This window comes from Aquarana catesbeiana, linkage group LG01 (genome assembly GCF_042186555.1).
Source record: "Aquarana catesbeiana isolate 2022-GZ linkage group LG01, ASM4218655v1, whole genome shotgun sequence".
NCBI lineage: Eukaryota > Metazoa > Chordata > Amphibia > Anura > Ranidae > Aquarana > Aquarana catesbeiana.
Window position 1 is genome coordinate 64,590,315 of NC_133324.1, and position 20,526 is coordinate 64,610,840.

Sequence of the window (20,526 nt, forward strand, 5' to 3'; positions counted from 1 at the left end):
CTCGTGCTAGACGCAAGCCTGCGACTAAACACCCTCCCCATCGGTAATATGCGGCATACAAAATTCAGCTTGCCCAATACTGACTGTAGTGTCCTTAACTGCACTTTCTTTAAACCTAAAAGCCCTGCAATTTCTCTCTTCAGATCTTCCAGCTTATCGTCCGGCAGCCTGCATTCCATTGCGTCCAAATCTATGACAATGCCCAAAAAACTGGATGACCGTTCACGGTCCCTCCGTCTTATCAGCAGCCAATGGAATGCCAAATCTATCTGCGATGTGCTCCAGCGTGGCTAACAGCACCACGCAAATCCTGGAGGCCGCCGGACCTATACAAAGAAAAATCGTCTAGGTAATGAATAACAGAATTCACCCCCGACACATCCCGCACAACCCATTCCACGAAGGAGCTAAAGTGTTCAAATATCACGCACGATATTGAGCAGCCCATGGGTAAGCAATTGTCCACGTAGAATTCATTGTTCCAATGACAACCTAGTAGCCTAAAACTATCCGGGTGCACCGGCAGTAGTCTGAAAGCAGATTCCACATCCGCTTTCGCCATCAGGGCCCCCTAACCGTAACGACGGACCCATCCCACTGCCGCGTCGAATGAAGTATAGGTCACGGAGCACACCCCCTGATCTATAGCATCGTTCACTGACCCCCCTTTTGGGAAAGATAGGTGATGAATTAGCCTAAATTTACCTGGTTCCTTTTTTGGTACCACCCCCAGCGGCGAGACCACCAGATCGTCAAACGGCGCCGCTGGAAATGGGCCACCCATCCGCCCCAATGCAACTTCCTTCCTTAGCTTCTCCAAAAACACATCCGGATGTTGCATTGCTGACCGCAAATTGCGTGGAACCGGTGGAATCACCGTCAACTCGCATGGGATCTTAAAGCCAACCGAAAAAAAAAAAACCTACCTCCAACAATTGAGCTGCTGCCCTGTCCGGATACCTACCTAGAAACGGTCGCATCCTTTCCACCTTCACTGGGGTCCTCCCTTTTGTTTGCACTTTCTCCTGTACGTGCTTTTCCCTGCTTGGAACCTCTGGACCCGGGGTGAGATCCCCCGCACCCTGAACACTCGTGTTTATACTTACATGCGACTCCAAACCTGCATGTCCCGGTGTTGTATTGCCAACAAACCCCTTTTCTATTTCCGACCGAATGTCCCTGGGACGAAGGTCCACCGCCCCCCCCCTGAAAAAACTGATTGGGGGCCCTCGCCGTCGTCATCAATTTCATCCAGAGGCTGATGTCCTTGTGATCCCAACGCAGAGCCGGCCTGACCGCCCTCCGTTGTCGGAATTGTTCGTCATACCTCAACCATGCTGTTCCCCCATAAACTCTGTACGCCTCACCAAATAGCATCTTGATAACAAAACAGTGCCGAACAATGCTCGGGTTGTTTTTCCCCTATCACACTTGCCATAATCGCAAACGCTTGCAACCAGTTAGCAAACGTTCTAGGGATCAAACGATATCTCCTCTTCTCCTCATCCTCCTTCTTAGAGCCATCCGGCTTAACTCTATCAAGATTAAATTTTTCCAATGGTAGCAGTGAAAAAATTTCCACCTACTCACCTTTTCACAGTTTTTTACGCACTTCTTGTTTTAAGTGCGACCCTAACGGTCCCTCATAGCAAACATAGACCTCGCATTTTGCCGCGTCAGCCAACCTTGTTATGTCCTGCCTGCCAGCTGCCTCCGCTGATTTTTCCGTCCCTTCCGCGGCCCCACTCACTGTCACCGCTGGGCTGGGCAATGCAACTGCGGCCTGCACCACCGGCCCTACACTTTTTTCTGCTCCACCTGTTGCCCCTACCGCCCCTGCAACCCCCGGCGGAACCCATGCCGCCACCGGACCCGTGCGACCCTTTTCTGCCTCTTCAAAACGCTGTAAGAGCTCTTTTATGCCTGCCAAGAAAACCCCCTAAGCCAAAGGCCCCCCCGTTTGTGTCATTCACTCTGCCAGCTTCACTCACACCTGCAACCCCCAGCCCCCCACTACTCGGCAGACCTGCAACAGAAATCATGACATTAGACTCACCAGGCTGCACAGGCGTAGCCTCATCAGCCGGACTTCTGTTCTCCACCGCTGTTGTCCTCCTGGAGGGGGGGGCCGCCTCTTCCTCTGACCCGGACCGCTCATCCTCCCCAATGCACTCTCCTTCTTCCTCCTCAGCCGATGAATGCCCACCCGGCCTGGACACCAAGGTTGCCGTGGAAACCGCGGCCGTACACCCCCGCCTCCACGTATCCCATCTGCCTGTCGTTTTTTGCTGTACCTTGCCCGGACCGGTGTTGGGAACCACAGTCCTGCCGTCAGGTACTATCGCTGCTCTACCCGGCCGTCCTCTCTCGCTTCCTCTGCGATCCCCTGCCGTGGAACCAGAAGGCCCAGGGATCTCTCTTCGTGCACCGCTGCGCACATCCGACTCCCTCACTCTGGGGGCAGGGCTAACGCTTCTCTCCACTCTGGCTGTGCTAGGCCACTGCGCCGCTCCCGCTCCATCCCGCTGACCGCCATTTGGTCCACCCTCGGTTCTCCCCTGTCCCTCCCGTTCGCTTGCCACTCTCTTTGGCGGCGGGCCCGCTGAGGGACCTGAGTGAGTCCCAGGCTGCCGCTGTTCAGGGGAAAACCTCTCTGGGGGCCGCGACCGCCGAGTCCTAGTGTCGCTCGTTACCCCCCTGCTAGATGCAGGCTCTGTTCCCCTCACTGCTTCCTCTAAGGTGTCCTGGAGCCAGGCTGCCCCTCTCACCATTGCTTCTACTCTCATCTGCTCCATCAGGCGCTCCAGGTCAGCCATGCTGCTCTTCAGGGAACTTTCTTCAGGAAAACTGTTACTCCCCCCAGGGCGGGATGAACTTATAAAGACCCTCCTAGTGCCTCCCCCTCGGTTAACTAATATACACTCCCCCTCTGTGTTAACTCCACTGCTGCCACAGTCATGTACTCCCTCCACCTATGCATTACATGCTGTGTTCCGGTCCTTTCTTTCCCCCGTTCCCAATCATCCTCAGATTTTTGCGGAGACTCCAAGAGGAAGCAGTCGAGGTGGTGGTGATACCGCCTTACTGGCCAAACAGGCCATGGTTTCCCCTCCTGTCCCAGCTCAGCTTCCGGGACCCCGTTTCTCTCAGACCGCACCTTCTCTCTCAGGGAGCAGTTCTGCACCTTTGCCCGGCGTTACTGAGACTGATGGTCTGGTTCTCGAAAAGGAGAGGCTGGAAACTCTCATGTGCGCGTCAAGAGTGATTTCCACCCTGAGCTCGAGAAAGGCAAGCACAAATAAGGTCTACGGGAGAATTTGTGCCAAGTTTGTTGAATTCTCATCCTCTATGGGTAGATCGTTCAGGGATCCAGGAATCCAAGATATCCTTGGCTTCCTTCAATTCGGCCTAGGTCTGTCTCTATCCATCAGCTCTCCCAGGGTCCAAGTCTCAGCCCTGTCGGCCTTCTCTGGAACATCATGGGCTATTCACCCTCTAATCCGGAAGTTCTTCCATGGGGCGGCAAGACTCAGGCCCCAAAGAAGGCCAAGATTCCCCAAAAGGGATCTTCTTCTTGTTCTTGAATCACTGACTGGACTCAGTACTGTGGGATCCGCTTCGCTTTCTATCAAAGACATTTCTGCAAAAGTCACCTTCCTAATAGCCATCACTTCGGCTGAAAGGGTTTCTGAGATCGGGTCCTTGGATCATGAAGAACCATTCCTGACTTTTTTCCCAGACCGGGTGGTCATCATCCCTATGCTCGGCTCAAATCCGAAAGTTACCTCAGTGTTCCATGAGAACCAAGAAATTGTCCTACCTACATTCAGGGCCCCAGGGTCCACTGAAGTTCACCCTCTGGATGTAGGGGAAATACTGAAGGAATTCCTGCAAGCTACTTCCTCCTTTAGACGTTCTGACTACCTGTTTATCCTGAAATCATCTTCCTTTCCTGATGGACTCCATGGCAGGCGGAGTTCCCACCCATTGATCAAGAGTTGGCTAGTTACGGAACGCAGTCTCTGGCTGTGAGCTCAAATTTATGGGAGGCGGGGTTAACCCACACGACATGTAGACTGCCATGGAGTCCATCAGGAAAGGAAAATTACAGTAAGTATTTAATAATAAATTTTTCATTTTTCAATCGCCGTAGTTCTGGGGTTTTTTACAGACTGAAACACCCCTGCCAAAAAATGCTGATAGCAGCCTATGTTTTGACTGGCTGCAGACAAAAAATGCCTGATGCCCAAAAAATGCCCAGTGTGCATGAGGCCTTATTGTTTCAATGCATGTACACCTGACTGCTAACCAGAAGTACTTACTTGCTTGAAACCCATCACCAGTGATGACCATTAGTGAAAGCTGGCAAATTCGCAACCGTACTGATTCCACCATCCTTGTTCTCTTTATTTATTGCACTTTTTTTTTTTCAGAATAAATTTGCACAGTAATTTAAAGCTTATTAGGAAGTGAAAATACATATTTACTGGGAAGGAGATCACTTCTTTCTTCTAAAAACTCTACAGGGCAACCTTTTGTAATATTTATTTATAATGTTTGGGTCAATTTTCTTTACTACAAGTTCACTAACTAATCTTTTTCATCATTTTTTAAAAATAAAACCTTTATCTGTTGAATACCCTTCTAATACAGAACCTCTTCATGATGCTCATGAAATGCCCAGTACAGCCTCTGTATATTGGATTACACCAGACAGACCAGTCTCTGTGTGGAGAAGGATGGTGTCCTCAATTCTCGACATTTTGGCTAAGATCTTTCTGTATCTGTTCTTACCAGTGTCCACTAAGGGTGCTCCTCCATCATTCTGGCCATCTGGCTGGGATAGCTAGCTGTATAGTACCCTTGCTGGCATGATGTGGGTACCTGTGGGAAAGAAACTAAATTCAGTGCCCACTGGGTAAGGTGGAGGTCAAGAGCAGTGGCGGCTGTTACAACTTTTGGGGGGGCGCAAACGAACTAAAAAATTCTGAAAAATACTCAAACAAAAACATCAATTGCAGCCAACTGTGCCATCCAATACAGCCACTGTGCCGATCATATGCAGCCAACTGTGCCCATCATATGCAGCCAATTGTGCCCAGCAAATGCAGCCAACTGTGCCCATCATATTCAGCAACTGTCCCCATCATATGCAGCTAACTGTGCCCATCATATGCACCCAACCGTGCCCAGCAAATGCAGCCAATTGTACACATCATATGCAGCCAACTGTGCCCATAATATGCAGCCAACTGTGACCATAATATGAAGCCAACTGTGCCCATCATATGCAGCCTCTGTGCCCATCATATTCAGCCACTGTGCCCAGCAAATGCAGCCAACTGTGCCCAGCAAATGCAGCCAACTGTGCCTATCATACGCAGCCTCTGTGCCCAAAATATGCAGCCACTGTGCCCCCCCGCCATCCAATGCACTGTGCCATCCAATGCAGCCACTGTGCCGATCATATGCAGCCAACTGTGCCCATCATATGCAGTCAATTGTGCCCAGCAAATGCCGCCAACTGAGCCCATCATAAACAGCCACTCTGCCCATCATGTGCAGCCAACTGTGCCCATCATATGCAGCCACTGTTCCCATAATATGCAGCAACTGTGCCCATCATATGCAGCCAACCGTGCCCAGCAAATGCAGCCAACTGTGCCCATAAAATGCAGCCAACTGTGCCCATAATATGAAGCCAACTGTGCCCATCATATGCAGCCTCTGTGCCCATCATATTCAGCCACTGTGCCCAGCAAATGCAGCCAACTGTGCCCAGAAAATGCAGCCAACTGTGCCTAACATACGCAGCCTCTGTGCCCAAAATATGCAGCCACTGTGCCCCCCCGCCACCCGCTGACTGCCCGGTGCTTACGCCATTGTGGTGGCGGGTCAGGCAGTGGGTGACATCGGCGAGCTGTGGGACGGGTAGGGCGGGTCAGGCGATGGCTCCTGTGTCCTCCCTGCTTCTCTTTTTCCTGTTTTGCTAGGTGGCCAATGGGATCGACTCTGCCTTCAGCCAATCAGGTGACCGGTATTAGATTTGCACCTCCTGATTGGCGGTTCAGTGTTAGAAAAGCAAATATTCATTTGCTTTGCTAACTCACCTGGGTGGACTGCGAGCGCAATGCTTTGCGCTCGCAGTTCACCTTTTTTGAAGCCTATTAGACCCTATGGCTCTAATCAGGTGCTTCAAAAAAACACCCCCGCCGCTGTAATTCAGGCGCCCAGCGTCCGAAAAGGGGCCGGATGCCTGAATAGGGGGAGGCAGCGACGGCCATGGATAGAATCATGCACTGCATGAATCTATCCATTTTACATAGAGGGGGTGGCTGGAGAGAGGGGGCGGCGCCCGTGCGCCCCAAATGAACGCACCTCCACTAGTCAAGAGTATTTCCCTGTTGTGGAGGATTCTGAGGAGCACAGTGCCTCCATATTTGAGCGATACTACCTTGCCTGCCTGAGGGCCATTGTCAAGCACCCCCTGGCATTGGCAACCCACAGGGTGCCTGAATAACACTATGGGTTTTAGACCTCACTGTGTGAAAGTGCACTAGGCCATGATAACTGTTTCATCTGAACATCCACTCAAGTGCTAGGCATTTTGGATGAAACCGAAGCAATTTTTATCACCAGGCCACAAGGCTTAGCCATTGTATATTTGCGCTGTATATGCACTGGCATGTTTTTTACTTTTTATTTATTTCTCTCCATGTGTGTTTGGCCTGCAATTTACTTGTGTGTTTTTGACTCACAAGATGGTAAGGTATGGGTCTTCAGGCCAATCCTGAAGTCTAGAGGAGGATGTGGAGCCCTCAGATTTCTTCCTCCCCTGACTTTTCTTGGGAGAGGCCCCCAGCTAGTACTCACTTGTCGGATTTGGCTGATCATAAGGAGAAGGGTCAGTCTGACTTTTTGGTTAGGTGGACCTAATGCCGCGTACACACGGGCGTACTTTTCGACGGACTAGGTCTGGCGGACTTTTCGACGGACTTTCCAAATGAACGGACTTGCCTACACACGATCAACCAAAGTCCGACGGATTCGTACGTGATGACGTACGACCGGACTAAAACAAGGAAGTTCGTAGCCAGTAGCCAATAGCTGCCCTAGCGTCGGTTTTTGTCCGTCGGACTAGCATACAGACGAGCGGACTTTTCGACCGGACGAGCGGACTTTTCGTCCATCGGAAAGATTTGAAACATGTTTCATTTCTAGGTCCATCGAACTTTTGGGAAAAAAAAGTCAGATGGAGCTCACACACAATTATCCGACGGACTCTGGTCCACCGGACCAAGTCTGCCGTAAAGTCCGCTCGTGTGTACGCGGCATGAGTGTACCTTGCCTCTGTCAAGAGTCTTGCACTCTGGGGGTTCAGAGAAGGGTCCTTCCTCTTCGGGAGGGGACCATGTGACACCCTGGTGCAATTTTTTGGTTCACCCCGGTGTTTTGTTTTTGCACACGGCACCGCTGGTTTTGAAAATAGAAGGGGTACATGGGGTGCACTGAGCATAGCTGATTGTTCAAAAAATGGTGACAAGGATGCATGAGATTGCGATGCAGTTCAGAGTATGGATGGTACATAGAGCGGTCACAGATGTCCAGGCTAGAATCGACCACATGGCCCCCTTCCCAATCAGGCAGGGGCTGGCAGGAAATGCGGCTTTAATCTTTTGAAACCACCAGCTGGGTGTACCTCAGTCTGTGTCACTAAAAAATAATGATTCAATTCCTCCCAGACAATCTAGAGTGACCCAAGAGTGGCCCGACCTAGACACTGTAGTCAAAGATGGAACAAGTATGGTCAGTTGCCTCTGTATACTTTCAGAACAGCTCACTGTGTATATTCATGCTTTAGAAGTGGGGTGCCATCTTTTCTGGGGTTTGGTAGTGTGGCATGCTGGCTTTCTTAGAGGTTTTCACCCCAATCTTTTAATGAATTTGTAATAAAAATATGTTTTTAATGATGTGAACTCACGTGGGTGTAATCATTCTGGCAGAAGTGGTCACTGCCTTTAAAATCCCATAATCTTCTCAGAAATGGTTTTCTGAGTTCCAATGATATCCAGCAAACGGGGCTGGACTCAGTGGGGTTGATTTACTTAAGGAGTAGAGCATGTTCTCTCTGCAAGGGAATTTTCACGTGTAGCTGTATGGAAAGAGTTTATTTGCAGATAGAATAAGAACAAGAACTACTCATAAATGTAGTTTAAAATCAGGCATGTACAGTAGCTCATGGCACTGTGTGGGATGGTCCACGGCAAACGCATTCCACAGGGGGTCCACAAGGGACGTTGTCAAGCTGTGCAGGTGGATTCCGCCAGAGAGAGATTTTTTGGATTTATACTATTGATTCTCTCATGCCTGGGGGCCTCAACTCCACTACTCTCCTCTACTGAAACGTCGCTCTTCCATTCTCAACAGGCCGCCATCTTACTTACACTTGCACAGTGCATGCCGGGAAGCCGAAGGAAAATTTGCACAACACAGTTTTGGTAAAGTAAGTAATCTATGGAGAGGTCATTATATTTGACCAGAGGGAAAAGGGAAAAGCCACCTGTTTGTCTTGCAGCCTATAGACACAGGCCTACTGTGCCAAACCATAAATTTGTACCTGCATAATCTACCCGTATCTACAAAGGGCATTTAGCTTAACTTATGGTAACAAGCTGTCTTATTTGCATGGGAAGGTTTTAAAATCCTGACCATGTTTGGATATTTCTCCAAATTTCAACTTTCTGTTACATAAAAGTTTCTGTTTCATGCATTCAGCAGGAATTTTGCTGAGGCCACTCATATCTGGCCATATATAATGTCTTAAAGTTTCAGAGCAGCATTGGCACTCCATTCTGAGCTATATTTTAAGCCATGGGAGTTATTGAGCTCTTCTTATTGGGTAAGTCTTCATTATTCTCTTCAAAATATGTGTTCCTAAAGCAAAACCAAAAATGTAATATATTGCAATAATAAAATAAAAAAATGGAAAGAATTCCCCAAGGGTTTTTTTAGGCAGCAAAAAGTTTGTAAGAGGGTAATTTTGTAAAAATCTTTTATCGTGTCGAAATTGCATACAGATGAACGGAATTTCCGATAGGAACTTTTTCCGACGGGAAGATAGAGAACCTGCTCTTAATCTTTTGCTGGCTGGAATTCGGCCAGCAAAAGTCCGATGGAGCATACACAAGGTCGGAATTTCTGACCAAAAGCTCACATCCGACTTTTGCTGGCGGAATTTCTAATCGTGTGTATGGGGCTTAAGGGTTAGTGGTTGATATTAGGTTTAAGGGTTGGAGTTAGGGTTTTTTATTTATTTACTATTATTATTTATTATTTTTATTTAATTATTGCATTTGAGTAGAAAAACGTGTGACAAAATGCTTGGATCAAGCGTATCCATGCATTTCTATGGAACAAAAAAACGCACCAATCTGCCCGATTCCAGCAACAAAAAAAATAATTGTTTTTTCCCCCTCCAGCTTTTTTGAGCTTTGAGCTTTAAGCTACAAAAGGCTGAGGTGTGAATGGGGCCTTAAGGTTTTACATAAACAAATAAAACTGATCGTTGTTAACACCCCTGCCAGTGCTGAATAGTTTTTCTCATTTCTGTAACTGATACATCTGGAGAGCTTGTTCTTTTGAAAAACCACAGACTTACTGGCTGGATCACCAGGTGAAAATAGAAGAAAGAAAGCCTAAAATGAAAAGAAATGCAGCCATCATCTGTAAGAATTGGTAAGCTGCAATATAATAAATGTTTGCTTTTGGGTTTAATACTGCTTTAACGCAGAAAAGTCGCTTCTATTGCTCTCAGCCTTCTCCAAATTTAAAAATCCTTTTTTCTTGTTTTTGCTGCTGTGATCTGACTTCCTGTTAGAGAGTGACTACGTTTGTTCTCCATGGTCCCACAGTATGAAGGAATGTAGCCACCCTCTTGCACGCTCCTGAGACGGACTATGGGATTTGTCGATTTGTGTAGTGCACATGACTGCAAATAACGTGCACAGCTCATTCCAAACAAATGGTAATGAGAAGGAAAAGGAGAGGTTTGTGAGCTCACAAAGTCAGAAAAAAACAGTAAAGATTTCAAGAAAAATAGAATACAGGGCTATTAATTGGTGGTTGCGTAAGGATTATTTTTGTAGAATAAGGATATTGTTTGGTGAAAATTTTTATAATACCTGCACTGGCAGCATGCATGCCGAGCTGGACAGCTGGTCAACGGTGCATCAGTCTAGGTTACCCGCAGTCCAACGCACCCCCTACCCAGTGCCATGATGAGCGGTGCACTCCTCAGTGATGTTGATTAGAGCGCTGGGCAGGAGGTATGTACGGCAGCAGGAGGCTCAGCCTGGTGCGCTCCTCAAGGAATATAAGAGCCATGGCTTAGAGCAATGGGCATTTTAAAACTTATTTCTGGGGAAAGCAAGAGTCCTCCCTTACGATGGAAAAGCCCCTGTAAGGGTAAACTGCTTGTTTAGGTCTAGATCAGGGGTCTCCAATCCTTCTAAACAAAGGGCCAGTTTACTGTCCTTCAGACTTTAGGGGGCCGGACTGTGGACAGTGGGAGTAGACCATGCCTCAAGCATGGTGGTCATTGGGTGTAAAAAAAGTTTATAGCACCTCTGTGGTTAGGTGGAAGATGAATAGTTCCCAATCACTGGTATCAGTGGGAGGAATAGTGTCCTGTTGATGGTATCAGTGGTAGGAATGGTGCCACATCATTGATATCAGTGGGAGGAATAGTGCCCTATCATTGATATCAGTGGGAGGAATAGTGTCCCATCATTGGCATCAGTTGGAGGAATAGTGTCCCGTTGTTGGTGTCAGTTGGAAGAATAGTGTCCCATCATTGGTATCAGTTGGAGGAATAGTGTCCCATCATTGGTATCAGTTGGAGGAATAGTGTCCTGTTCTTGGTATCAGTGGAAGGAATAGTTTCCCATCATTGGTATCAGTTGGAGGAATAGTGTCCTGTTGTGGTATCAGTGGAAGGAATAGTGTCCTATCATTGGTATCAGTTAGAGGAATAGTGTCTGGTTGTGGGTGTCAGTGGGAGGAATAGTTACACAGTTAGTCAGGTTGAAAAAAGAAGTCTATCTAGTTCAACCAAAAAAAATAAAATAAAATACAATCCCATATACACAATCCTTCACCCACAGTTGATCCAGAGGAAGGTGAAAAACCCCATCAGAGCATGCTCCAATTTGCTACAGCAGGGGAAAAAAATTCCTTCCTGATCCCCCGAGAGGCAATCAGATTTTCCCTGGATCAACATTACTTATAAATGTTATTATGTACATTTAGGAAAGAATCCAGGCCTTTTTTTAAAGCAATCTACTGAGTTTGCCAGAACCACCTCTGGAGGGAATCTATTCCACATTTTCACAGCTCTTACTGTGAAGAAACCTTTCCATATTTGGAGATGAAATCTTTTTTCCTCTAGACGTAAAGAGTGCCCCCTTGTCCTCTGTGATGACATTAAAGTGAATAACTCAACACCAAGTTTACTATATGGACCACTTATGTATTTTTACATGTTGATCATATCCCTCTTAATCTCCTCTTCTCAAGAGGGAAAAGATTCAGTTCCTCTAATCTTTCCTCATAGCTGAGTTCCTCAATGCCTCTTACCAGTGTCCCATCATTGGTATCAGTTGGAAGAATAATGCCCCATCAGTGGTATCATTAGGAGGAATAGTGTCCCATCATTGGTATCAGTTGGAGGAATTGTGTCCTATCATTGGTACCAGTTGGAAGAATAGTGCCCCATCATTGGTATCAGTGGGAGGAATAGTGCCCCATCATTAGTATCAGTTAGAAGAATAGTGCCCCATCATTGGTGTCAGTGGGAGGAATAGTGTCCCATCATTGGTGTCAGTGGTAGGAATAGTGTCCCATCATTGGTATCAGTCGGAGGAATAGTGTCCCATCATTGGTATCAGTGGGAGGAATAGTGTCCCATTGTTGGTGTCAGTGGGAGGAATAGTGCTCCATTATTGGTATCAGTGAGAGGAGTAGTGTCCCATCATTGGTATCAGTGGGAGGAATAGTGTCCCATCATTGGTATCAGTGGGAGGAATAGTGTCCCGTTGTTGGTATCAGTTGGAGGAATAGTGTCCCATCTTTGGTGTCAAGAGGAAGAATTTATGTTCCATCATTGGTGGCAGAGGGAAGAATAATACCCCATTGTTGATGTCAGAAAGATGAAGAATGTCCCAAGGGCCAGATAAAGGCAAGAAAAGGCCCACTGGTCTAGGGTACTGCAAAAAGCAGTTTTACTTATCAGATTCCCTGCTCCACCGGCAACTGGCGCTTTCCCCTAAAGGCAACAACCATTTCAACCAAGCAGTACAGGGACAGCTCTACTGCAAAAAGGAGCTTTTTGTTTTCCCCAGATTATAGCCTTAACCCATACTTTAGCAAATCACACTGTTTAAAAAATAAAATTAAACCCCTAATTAAAGTGTTAATAAACTCAGGATCCTGCATTCACTATATCTGGTCTCCCACAGTACACAGAACATGGAAATGCAATTATTTAAGGCAGGGCTTTTTTCTCAAAAAAATAAGTGCAGGAACTCCCCCCTTCTTGTCTCTGCCCCCTTACCACCTCTGAGCAACATCCCTTGGTTTCACCCCCTACCCACCTCCCAGTACCGCCCCTTTTAGTGAATACAGAAGCAACTTTCATTTTGTGAAGATAAGTAATTTTGTATGAAATTGGTTAATAATAAGAAAAGCAGTAATGTAGATCCCCTGCAGCCAGCAGCAATAGACCCTCCCCAGCAACAATGGTCCCCAACGATAATAGAACCCAGCAGCAACAACAGATTTTCCACCATCAGCCCAGCATCAAAATATTCTCCAGCAGCCAGCAACAGTAGACCACTCCCTCAACAGCAGATCCCTTTCGGCAACAATTCACCCCCAGCAACATAAGCCCAACCAACAACAATAGTTCCCTCACCAGTAACAATAGACTGCCACACAAAAATAGATGCCCCCCGGCAACAATAGATCCCCAACAGCCAGCAAAAAAGACCCCTCCCTCAACAGTAGATCCCTTCCAGCAGCCAACATTAATACACCCTCCAGCACACCCCAGCACCCCTTGCCATTACATACATTCATGTATGCGTTCCTGCTGGTTTTAGTAAATATAAACTACTAAACACCGCTTCTCATCAGCAGCATATAGCAGTCCTGTGACTTCTATCAATGTCTATAGGAGGAGTTTTCATTCTCCCCTGATTGTCCTATGAGGCTGCAGGACTCCTGGCCCTCTGTCTGGACAGTGCTGATTGGCCCTGTGCTGATCACATGCACCCTCCCAAGGCTCTGCTCTATCAGGAGATGGTTTGAGGACAGTGGAAAAAGGGGAGTATCAGCGAAGACCAGATCGAACAGCATTTTTACATAATGCGGAGGATTTACCCCTTAGGTTCTACAGTGAGTATAGCAAGCATGCTTTACTGCATATACAGATTGATTTTACTGTTGTGGATTTAATAACACTTTAATATTGTGCATGCAGCCTGGTTGCATTACCATTACTGATTGCCACTTTGTTCCTTGACATCTAGCCTAACTGTCCAGTACATTAAAGTGAAGAATGGATGGAACAACCACCAGTTTTATATGGCAAATGGCTTTGTGTGTTCCTCAACCACACAAAGTAAATGCATACAACTATTTTTTTTTTTCTATTTCAGGTTCCATTGTTGGATTTTCAGTTTCTGGTAAGTGTTCTTTAACACAGAGCTAACTAACTAAACAGCTGTACAAAGTCATCTGGCTCATATAAGAGGTCCGTGGCTGCCCCGACAGGGTGCCAACAGACTGACAGCATAGGAGGTTACCCTAATCCTCGTTAAAGGGAATGTATCTACAGATTTTCGTTCTTTAACCTCTTAAACGCCTCCCGGCCCTTTAAGAGGTTTGTGATGCCGGGAGGCTGGGCTTAAGAGCACGTAACCGTCGTGATTGGTCATGTCATCAGAAAACTCACAATCACAAGGAGCGATCGAGAGCTCATGGTTAGGGGCTGTGAACTGTGTCGGGACGCATGCTCTCGACACAGCTGTATGCACAGCAATTCGCGCAAATACAGTGCTGTGCATTAATGAGTACACCCCCACAGATTTGTCAGAAAACCTTTACTTCCCTTTCAAAATCAACATTTTCTATGGGACACTATACAAAATACTCCCACAAATGTGGGCCATCGATTGCAACCAAGATTTGTTAATTTGCACACACAAAAAAGTATCTTTCCTAACAAATTTATTCAAGACCATTATGCAAAAATTAATACACCCCAATAAAAGTTTTATGCCGCGTACACACAAGCGGAATGTCCGATAGAAAAAGTCAGACGGGAGTTTTTCATCGTATATTCCGATCGTGTGTATGCCCCATCAGACTTTTACGTCGAAAATTCTGATGGACCTAGAAAGAGAACATGTTCTAAATTTTTCTGACGGAACCAATTCCTATGAGGAAAACCGCTCGTCTGTATGCTTTTCCGACGTACCAAAAACGACGCATGCTCTGAAGCAAGTACGAGACGGAAGCTATTGGCTACTGGCTATTGAACTTCCATCTTCTAGTCCCGTCGTACGTGTTGTACGTCACTGCGTTCTGGACGGTCGGAATTTGGTGTGACCGTGTGTATGCAAGACCGCTTGAGCGGAATTCCGTCGAACTCCGTCGGAAAAACCTTCAGAGTTTATTCTGACGGGAAAAATGGTCGTGGGTACAGGGCATAAGTAGCAAAGCTAAATTTTAGACAACAAAATCCAAATTAACAAGAATTCAACTACAGATGAGTCTAATTATTCATTAAACAGGTGTCCATTATAAAGAAAACCCCTTCCCTTTTCATGCTGTCAAGAGAAGAGAGTCAGTTCATGCTGTCAGAAGAGAAATGTCATAAGGCCTGAGAAAGAAAATCATTTCTTTAAAAAAGAAAGGTGAAGGCTACAAGAAGATCAGCAAAGCTTTACTTATCAGTCAGAATATTGTAGCAAAGTTGATACAAAAATGTAACAAAGATGAAAATGCAACCATCTCACAGAGACATTCAGGCCGTCCACGGAGTGGGCGTCTTCTCATGAGAAGGGTTGAAGAAAATCGCCATGCAAGATCACTGCAGTTAGCTAAAGAAGTAGACAGCCAAACTGGGGTGATTGTGACACAATACGGCGTAAACTGCAGAGGAATGGCATGCATGGGTGTTGTCCACGAAGGAAGCCTCTTCTAAAGCCCATGCACAAAAAAGCCCACCTGGAATTTGCCAGGGCCCATGCTGAAAAAGAAGAAAACTACTGGGAATCTGTACTCTGGAGTGATGAGACCAAGATAAATGTTTTTGGAACTGATGGCTTCAAAACTGTACGGCGTCACAAAGGTGAGGAGTACAAAGAAAAATGCATGGTGCCTACAATGAAACATGGTGGTGGCATTGTCTTTCCGTGGGGCTGCATGAGTGCTGCTGGTGTTGGGCATTTTATTGATGGAATCATGAATTCACAGATGTACTTCTCTATATTGAAAGAGAAGATGCTACCATCACTCCGTGTCCTTGGTCCCCGTGCACTTTTCCAACATGACAATGATCCAAAAAACACATCTAAGGCCACTGTTGCATTTTTGAAGAAGAACAGGGTGAAAGTGATTCAGTGGCCAAGTATGTCTCCTGTAGGGATGGACCGAACACCCCCCTGTTCGGTTCGCATCCAGAACATGCGAACAGGCAAAAAATTTGTTCGAACACTGTTAAAGTCTATGGGACACGAACATGAAAAATCAAAAGTGCTCATTTTAAAGGTTAATATGCAAGTTATTGTCATAAAAAGTGTTTGGGGACCTGGGTCCTGCCCTAGGGGACATGTATCAATGCAAAAAAAAGTTTTAAAAACGGCCATTTTTTTGTTAGCAGTGATTTTAATAATGCTTAAAAGTGAAACAATAAAAGTGAAATATTCCTTTAAATTTTGTACCTGGGAAGTGTCTATAGTTTGCCTGTAAAGTAGCGCATGTTTCCCGTGTTTATAACAGTCCGAGAGCAAAATGACATTTCTAAAGGAAAAAAAAGTCATTTAAAAGTGCTAGCCATAGTCCCGGCTATTAATGAATTGTTGGTCTCGACAATACACATAAATGTAATTGAAAAAAAAAAAAATGCGTGGGGGTCCCCCAAAATTCCATTACCAGGCCCTTCAGGTCTGGTATGGATATTAAGGGGAACTCCCAAAATAAAAAAAAATGGCGTGGGGTTCCCCCAAAAATCCACACCAGACCCTTATCCGAGCATGCAACCTGGCAGGCCGCAGGAAAAGAGGGGGGGGCGAGAGAGCGCTCCCTCCCTCCTGAACAGTACCAGGCCACATGCCCTCAACATGGGGGCTTATCGGAATCTGGAAACCCCCTTTAACAAAGGGGACACCCAGATCCCGCCCCCCCTATGTGAATTGGTAAGGGGTACATTGTACCCCTACCATTTCACAAAAAGAAAGTGTCAAAATGTTAAAAAACCACAGGAGACAGCTTGGGACAAGTCCTTTATTAAAAAGAAAAAAAGAAAAAAGAGATTCCAGCGATGTAACCCAATAAATCCATGCTCCTACTCCAGCGATGTAATCCATCTGGGTGCCTCCGGTGGAGGCAGGATCCTGTGCGTGTTCCTCGCTGGAGTCGCTGGAGACCATCCATCGATGGAGATCGAGAATTGGATTACATCTCTGGAGTAGGAGCATGGATTTATTGGATTACATCGCTGGAATCTCTTTTTTATTTTTTATTTTTTTATTTCCTGTGGTTTTTTTACCCCTTACCAATTCACATAGGAGGGGGATCTGGGTGTCCCCTTTGTTAAAGGGGGCTTCCAGATTCCGATAAGCCCCCTGCCCGCAGACCCCCACAACCACCGGGCAAGGGTTGTGGGGATGAGGCCCTTGTCCCCATCAACATGGGGACATCCTCCCCATGTTAAGGGCATGTGGCCTGGTACGGTTCCCGGAGGGGGGGCGCTCTCTCGTCCCCCCCTCTTTTCCTGTGGCCTGCCAGGTTGCGTGCTCGGATAAGGTCTGATGTGGATTTTTGGGGGAACCCCACGCCATTTTTTTTTTAAATTTTGGCACGGAGTTCCCCTTAAAATCCATACCAGACCTGAAGGGTCTGGCATGGATTTTTGGGGGGAACCCCACGCCATTTATTTTTAATTTTGGTGCGGAGTTCCCCTTAATATCCATACCAGACCTGAAGGGCCTGGTAATGGAATTTTGGGGCACCCCCACGCATTTTTTTTTTATTTTTCAATGACTTTCAATGACTTTTATGTGTATTGTCGGGACCGACAATTCATTAATACCCGGGACTAACGGTAGCACGTTTAACCACTTGCTTACTGGGCACTTAAACCCCCCTCCTGCCAAGACCAATTTTCAGCTTTCAGTGCTGTCGCACTTTGAATGACAATTGCGCAGTCATACAACACTGTACCCAAATGATATTTTTATCATTTTTTTCCCACAAATAGAGCTTTCTTTTGGTGGTATTTAATCACAGCTGGGATTTTTATTTCTTGCTAAACAAACAAAAAAAGATGCAAAATTTTGAAAAAAAAAAAAAATCATGTTTCATAGTTTGTTATAAAATTTTGCAAACAGGTAATTTTTCTCCTTCATTGATATGCGCTGATGAGGCGGCACTGGTGGGCACTGATAGGCTGCACTGATGGGCACGGATAGGCACAGTTAAGGCGGCACTGATAGGCACAGTTAAGGAGGCACTGATAGGCACAGTTAAGGCAGCACTGATGGGGACAGATAAGGCGGCACTGATGGCCACTGATGGGTGCTGATGGGTGGCACTGATGGGTGGCACAGATGGGTGGCACGGATATGTGGCACTGATGGGCACTGATAGGTACCACTGATGGGGGGCACTGATGGGCGGCACTGATGGGTGGCACTGATGGGCAGTGATGGGCGGCACTGATGGGCACTTATGGGCACTGGTAGGTGACACTGATGGGCACTGATAGGTGGCACTGATGTGCAACACTGTTGTTGCACTGATGTGGGCGCTGATGGGTGGCACTGTGGGCGCTGATGGGTGGCACTGATGGGTGGCACTGTGGGTGCTGATGCGTGGCACTGATAGGTGGCACTGTGGGCACTGATGGGTGGCACTGTGGGCATTGATGGGTGATGCTGGTGGGCACTGGTAGGCGGCACTGCTGCCTATTGCTGTGGAAGCAGATGATCGCTGTGATCTGGACTGATGTCCCTCTCACGGCCGCCGGTGATCGGGTTTTTTTGTCCTCCTCACGCTGTCAGCGCGAGGAGGAAAAATAGCCGATTACTGACTCTGTTTACATCACATGATCAGCTGTCATTGGCTGACAGCTGATCATGTGGTAAGGGGTCGGGAACGACCCCTTACTCTGATCTGTGATCAGGCGAGTCTCATAGATTAGCTGAGCACCGAGCGCGCCGCTCGCGCCCTGCAGGGGGCGCGCAGGCCGCTCGTGCACGGGACGACGTCAATAGACGTCGTCCCGGCAATGTAGATCCGTGCTGTTGCCGTCATTTGGCAATAGCGCGGATCTGAAGAGGTTAAATGACTTTTTTCCCTTTAGAAATGTCATTTTGCTCTCGGACTGTTATAAACACGGGAAACATGCGCTACTTTACAGGCATACTATAGACACCCCCCAAGCACGAAATTTAAAGGAATATTTCACTTTTATTGTTTCACTTTAAGCATTATTAAAATCACTGCTCCTGAAAAAACTGACTTTTTTTGCATTGATACATGTCCCCTGGGGCAGGACCCAGGTCCCCAAACACTTTTTTATGACAATAACTTGCATATTAACCTTTAAAATTAGCACTTTAGATTTCTCCCATAGAATTTTAAAGGGTGTTCCGTGGCTTTTCGAATTTGCTACGAACACCCCAAATTGTTCGCTGTTTGGCGAACGGGCGAACAGCCAATGTTCGAGTCGAACTCATGTTCGACTCGAACAGATAGCCCATCCCTAGTCTTCTGGTCTGAACCCAATCAAACACATATGGGGAATTTTGAAGAAACAAGTTGAGCATCACTCTCCATCCAGTATCCAGGCTCTAGAAGAGGTTGTTCTTGTAGAATGGAAAAACATAGATGGTGCAATATGTCGCCAACTTGTTCATTCCATGCCTAGAAGTCTTGGTGTTGTCCTTACAAATCATGGAGGTCATACAAAATACTAGATGGAGTAGTTTTTTGTTGTGGGGTGTATTCATTTTTGCATCAATTAATTTGAATAAAACAGAAGATTTTGTAATCTAAGTTATATTATTAACCTTATTTTCATGTAATGGAGCTAAACAAATGTTCTAAAAAAAAAACTCTGCTTTGTCAAAATTTTGGAAATTGTTCTTGTGTTCTTTGAGATATAGAGTAAAATCTTACTTTTCAAAAGGCATGTACTCATTTATGCTGAGCCCTGTATGCAGCCCCTCTGTGCCAAGGAGCTAATATGGTCATGAAGAAAGAAAAAAAATGTGTTTCCATTTTTTGGTCTGCCAAATCTAAAATATTACATATGAATATTATATATTTTATCTAGCTAGTAGGTGAAGCTATAGGCTCCTTTTAATAATCTCTTCCTCATCCCCTACCACCCACTGAAAAACAGAAAATTGAACTTAAACACTTACCATAATTTTATTTCCTGACGAGCTCCATGGCAGCACAGCTGGGTGAGGCCCCGCCTACGCCCTACGTAATCAGGACTATAAATGTTTCACTCACCTCAGCCTCAGCGTTCCGTAGCTCGTACTACTTAACTTGTGCTGCCATGGAGCTCGTCAGGAAAGGAAAATTATGGTAAGTATTTGAATTCTATTTTCCGTTTTCAGCACAGCTGGGAAATAACTAGCCACACATGGGAGGGTAATGCTTGAGAAAAAATTGTAATCTACACTGGAGGCGGAAGCCAGAACACTCTTACCAGAATCTACAGTAGTCAGAGCCGCCGGCTCCATGCAGTAGTGTGCCATTAAGGTATGTATGGACGTCCATGTGGCTGCCTTGCAAATCGTCTCCAAGGAAACTTGTCCCACCGCTGCCCAGCAGGTAGAGACTCCCCTAGTGCAATGCGTTGTGACCCCCTCAGGCACAGACAAACCCTTCGTTGTGTAGGCCGGCGATATAGTCTTGACTAGCCACGAGGCGATCGCCCTACCAGAAACCCTCAGGCCCTTCCGAGCACCACTCGGGATGACGAAGGAATGGTCTGACTTTCTAAGTTGGGCCGTCGCGTCCACAGGCTTTCAGTGAAGATCCCACATCGAGTGGATTTGGATTCTGGGAGTTCTCTGCTAGAAACATTTGGAGCGTGATTTCTTGTGTCATATGAAAACTAGAGGCTACCTTCAGGACTAATCCCAGCATTGGCCTGAGCACCACACTATCTGGGAAGAAGGAGAGGAAGGGTTCTTTAAACCCATGCAAATTAAGGGAATCTTTTGG

General features: G+C 46.5%; 1 protein-coding gene across 2 annotated transcripts in view; it reads left to right on the forward strand.

Annotated features, from left to right (window-relative positions):
- The first annotated feature begins 8,775 nt into the window (after positions 1–8,775).
- LOC141131844 (CD5 antigen-like) overlaps positions 8,776–20,526 on the forward strand; it is a 33,718-nt gene continuing 21,967 nt past the window's right edge. Inside the window, exons 1-3 of one of the 2 annotated variants that reach the window (XM_073619602.1) lie at positions 8,877–8,899; positions 9,653–9,735; positions 13,716–13,742. In XM_073619602.1, coding sequence (XP_073475703.1) covers positions 9,711–9,735; positions 13,716–13,742 — 52 coding nt within the window. In that variant the 5' untranslated portion in view covers positions 8,877–8,899; positions 9,653–9,710. Of the gene's footprint in view, positions 8,900–9,652; positions 9,736–13,715; positions 13,743–20,526 lie in introns of both variants that reach the window. The other variant, XM_073619598.1, reaches the window with a different exon arrangement.